Genomic DNA, 5,000 nt, shown 5'->3' with positions numbered 1-5,000 from the left:
TGTGTATATTATGGGATGGCTGTGGTGAATGTTGGTGTGTATATTATGGGATGGCTGTGGTGAATGTTAGTGTGTATATTATGGGATGGCTGTGGTGAATGTTAGTGTGTATATTATGGGATGGCTGTGGTGAACGTTGGTGTGTATATTATGGGATGGCTGTGGTGAGGGTTCGTACATCAGAGGAGACTTTTGCCATTTCTGGCGGCACATTTCTCCGGTGAAGCTGCCGAAGCCGACCTTGTCCCAGTCGAAGTGCGACTCGGTGGTTTTATACTTCATGGCGTCGGTGTCGGGCAGCTGAGTCCTGATCCTCTCCAGCAGCATCAGACAGTCCTCCTTCGTCCAATCATCTGCACACACACACACACACACACACACACACACACACACACACACACACACACACACACACACACACACACACACACACACACACACACACACACACACACACACACACACACACACACACACACACACACGGGAGGTAACTATGGAGTCTGGTGGAGATATGCTGGCTCTATACACACTAAAAGTCCTGATTATTTACATGGAGTCTGGTGGAGATATGCTGGCTCTATACACACTAAAAGTCCTGATTATTTACATGGAGTCTGGTGGAGATATGCTGGCTCTATACAGCTAAAAGTCCTGATTATTTACATGGAGTCTGGTGGAGATGTGCTGGCTCTATACCGCTAAAAGTCCTGATTATTTACATGGAGTCTGGTGGAGATGTGCTGGCTCTACACGCTAAAGTCCTGATTATTTACATGGAGTCTGGTGGAGATATGCTGGCTCTATACACACTAAAAGTCCTGATTATTTACATGGAGTCTGGTGGAGATATGCTGGCTCTATACACGCCAAAAGTCCTGATTATTTACATGGAGTCTGGTGGAGATATGCTGGCTCTATACACGCTAAAAGTCCTGATTATTTACATGGAGTCTGGTGGCGATATGCTGGCTCTATACAGCCTAAAAGTCCTGATTATTTACATGGAGTCTGGTGGAGATGTGCTGGCTCTATACACACTAAAAGTCCTGATTATTTACATGGAGTCTGGAGGATGCAGCCTGTGCTGGCTCTATACACGCTAAAGTCCTGATTATTTACATGGAGTCTGGTGGAGATGTGCTGGCTCTATACACGCTAAAAGTCCTGATTATTTACATGGAGTCTGGTGGAGATATGCTGGCTCTATACACTCTAAAAGTCCTGATTATTTACATGGAGTCTGGTGGAGATATGCTGGCTCTATACACGCTAAAAGTCCTGATTATTTACATGGAGTCTGGTGGGTTGAGAAAAACAGCAGGTGTTGGTTACCTGGTTCACTCTTGATCCTGGCGCTCTGAGCCGCAGAGACGCTGCCGCTGCCGTTCATCATGCAGCGAGTGACGGAGAGGACTCGCCTCACTCCTCTACACACACACACACACACACACACACACACACACACACACACACACACACACACACACACACACACACACAGGTTTCAAGAAGATTAGTAATACTGCTTACACATAGGTCCTCTCCTACCTTAGTTATGTAACTTAAAAACACAATCAGACAGTGTGTGCCTCTCATCCTCAACGTTAGTTTGAATTGTTCTGGTGCCAGAATGATGAACACAGTCGGATGTAAAACAGGATGTCGGCTCTACAGGATGATTATTTTCTTTTCCTTGGCAACTATCAGGTTTTTCCCCAAAAGATGAACAGATTTCTGTTATGCATTGGCTTGAAAAATATTGCAAACATCTGCCGAAATGGGAAAACAATCTGACCAGTGGACCCCATACTGTAGGTCTGGCAAAAAAAACAAAAGCAACAAAAATGACAATAATGATTTCCCCCCCAAAAAATTAAAAAAAGCAGCAAAAATGTTTTTTTTTTAAGCATCCCAAAAAACTCATCTACAATATGTGGGCTAAGGCCCCGGATGTTTCCAACGTGTGAGTCCGCCCCTGCCGTCTGCTGATCCGCCCTCAGCGCTCTGATCCCCGGCTGTTCTGACCCTGACTGACCGGCCGAGGCAACCTGTCCCCGGCTGTGGTGCGTCACCGCGGCCCGCTGACAAGGTCAAACTGGGGGGGCGAAGATTAGGCGATTTATTCCCGTATTACCGGTGTAAACGGAATATTTAAACTCTGCATGAAACGGCTCAACAATGTTATGAGCTCAGTGTGTTGTTGAACCCAGAACAGGTCATTCTGAGGGCAGGCATGTTTATCCAAACTCCATTCAAAAATCTGTCACTTTAAATCAAAAAACGCTTATATAAGCATATATATGTAAACATACAGCTAGTGTAAGACACTGTCGTCGATCTTTATGAGCAACTCATTCATTCGGCAGGAATTAAATAGATTTAAAAAAGAAAAAACGTTCTTAAAAGTGTCTCTATTTCTAAACATGATTCATCCAAAACAGAGCACGGAGGGCAGTAGAGAGTCGGTCAGATCGACTCCGCAGAAGTCAAGAGTTTGTCTGAAATAAACTGTTTACGAGCCGAATTCACAAAGACATAAAGGAGAGTATTGATTTATGTTTTATATAGGACAAAAGTCTGGCGCCATGTTTAGTTTTAGGATTTCTAAATGGAGTTTGTTAGTGCGACGTGAGACGGTAATGTTAGCTGAAAGCAGCGGGCCGTCAGGCTCCAGCTGCCCCGGTAATGGCGTCCGTTCTCCGGCAGGAGTCACCACGTAGCTTCCGCTGAACTGTACTGTATATTTAGCTAAAGCCTTTTTACCTAAATGTGTGAACTGAGACTTAAACTTAGAAAATACAAAAACGAAATGAATATTAAAGCGTTTGAACACACAAGTTTTCCGCACGTGCAAGCAGATAATTGCAACGTTTAGCAAAACTGCTTAAAAGGTAAAATTCGTCGACATACAGTGTCTTTGGTTGCATAAAATATGGGATTAAAATGGCGTTATGTTCATCTGGTGTGAGTTATTTAACTGCCAAACTGCAGATTTGTGCAGATTTGGGTGCTGAGCGGGCTGGATGACAAGCAGCTGCCCAGAAGCCTTCACTGCGAAGCCGCCATGAATGTTCTGGAGACTCGGGGACAAACGACCAGAAAACCCCACAAATATGCTTTAAAATCACAACTAACTACTCACCTGCCGATTGAGACAGAAACCTGGTTTAATACTGCACACCACTGTGGTCGTTTGGATTATTTCGGGACTTTCAAAGTGTGTTTTTTTCAGCCGTAAACCCCGGGGAGTCAGCTCGAAACGAATCCGACAAAAGGAGCGTCTAGTCCGGTATGAAACTCCGCCCAGCGCCGCAGGGGGAGGAACTCCGGGAGAAAACATGAGGACAAAGGCGGAGGATGAAACCAGAGACAGCGGCTACAAAACACCAGCCAACCCCGCTGAAAAACTACTTTACATGTTATCAGTAGCCTATTATTTTTATTTCATGTATTTTTCACAGTGTAAAAATAAGTTAAAAATACACTTCGACAGCGGACAGCGTCTTGTCCTGGAAATCTCCCCTTCCTGACTTTAACCTGGTCCGGGTCCAGATGCTGAAACCGGCGGGGAGACAGAGCACCGGGGCCCGGGGACAGAGATGCAGTCTGGGGGCCGCGGAGGAGAGCGGCTGTCTCGCAGTTCCAGACTCCCGAGAAGAGGAACCAAAGTGTAGCCTACCAAAAAAAAGGCATCAGTCTCCCCTCTTTAGGGCTCCCTCCCCGGAGAAGAGGAGTCTCCCCTCTGTTTAGGGCTCCCTCCCCGGAGAAGAGGAGTCTCCCCTCTGTTTAGGGCTCCCCCGGAGAAGAGGAGTCTCCCCTCTGTTTAGGGCTCCCTCCCCGGAGAAGAGGAGTCTCCCCTCTGTTTAGGGCTCCCTCCCCGGCCTGTCGCGGTGCTAATCAGCGGCTCTGAGTCGGCAAAGTAACCCGCATCCTGCAGGACAGCAGCCCGCATCCGCATGGCATCCGGCCCGCCGAGGACACATCTTCTGCGGGTCCGGTCTCCATCGAGTCACCGGTGCCCTCCCCCCGGAGAAATGACCTATCTATACATCCAGCTGTAGATACACCTGTCCTCGTGCCGGGAAACTCTCCACAGGTGAGTGGAGGTGGAGGTGGGGTGGGGCTCCAGATTCAGATGTTTGGGTTTTTTTATTAAGTTGTTTTTATTGGTATATAACAGACAAGTAAACAACAAAACAGATCCACAACCAGCCCTCCTAACATCGTGTTGTGGTTTCAAAAAAAGGAAAAAATATCCTCTGTTTTATTTCTTAAATAAAGTGCAGTTTTATTATAAATAAAAAGACATTTTCTACAGAATCTACTGAGACTTTATTTATGTTTCAATGTCACAAATTAATAAAACTGAAAAACTCTCTAACCCGAGAGAGAGACTGTGTGTGTGTGTGTGTGTGTGTGTGTGTGTGTGTGTGTGTGTGTGTGTGTGTGTGTGTGTGTGTGTGTGTGTGTGTGTGTGTGTGTGTGTGTGTGTGTGTGTGTGTGTGTGTGTGTGTGTGTGTGTGTGTGTGTGTGTGTGTACTGGCCAACTTAATACCGCCACCTGCTGGTCCGGATGATGAAAAAGTTAAACAATGAAACAACAATCCCTTAATATCGTTTTTTGACTGATGGGAACAACAATCTTTGGAATTGGTTCAGTACACAATTTACAACTTTTAGTTAAAGAGTAAGATCCTTTTAGTTTAACATGAAACAGCCCCGAAATCACCATCACCAAACTCCACCAGACTCCATGTAAATAATCAGGACTTTTAGTGTGTATAGAGCCAGCATATCTCCACATGTAAATGGGTGAATTAAGGGTTTATTTTAACCAAACCAGAGTGGTGATTGTTGGAACAGTGGAAAGATGAACCAAGACGGCTTTTGGTAGTTTTATTTAGTTTCTGTCCACTTTGAATGAAGTGTGTTTTACGATGATAAAAGTCCTGATTATTTACATGGAGTCTGGTGGAGATATGCTGGCTCTATACACG

At 45.5% G+C, this 5,000-nt stretch overlaps 1 protein-coding gene across 1 annotated transcript in view; it reads right to left on the bottom strand.

The window, feature by feature from the left end:
- The window catches only part of LOC120572760 (nucleolar transcription factor 1-A-like), a gene marked incomplete at its 3' end in the record, with an annotated part of 21,337 nt that extends 18,038 nt beyond the window's left edge, over positions 1 to 3,299 (bottom strand). Inside the window, 4 exon segments of the mRNA XM_039822180.1 lie at positions 179 to 195; positions 198 to 353; positions 1,336 to 1,430; positions 3,146 to 3,299. Coding sequence (XP_039678114.1) covers positions 179 to 195; positions 198 to 353; positions 1,336 to 1,396 — 234 coding nt within the window.
- Between the last annotated feature and the right edge of the window lie 1,701 nt (positions 3,300 to 5,000).

Source organism: Perca fluviatilis, chromosome 14 (genome assembly GCF_010015445.1).
Source record: "Perca fluviatilis chromosome 14, GENO_Pfluv_1.0, whole genome shotgun sequence".
NCBI classification, from domain to species: domain Eukaryota; kingdom Metazoa; phylum Chordata; class Actinopteri; order Perciformes; family Percidae; genus Perca; species Perca fluviatilis.
This window is presented reverse-complemented; position numbering and strand designations above follow the sequence as displayed.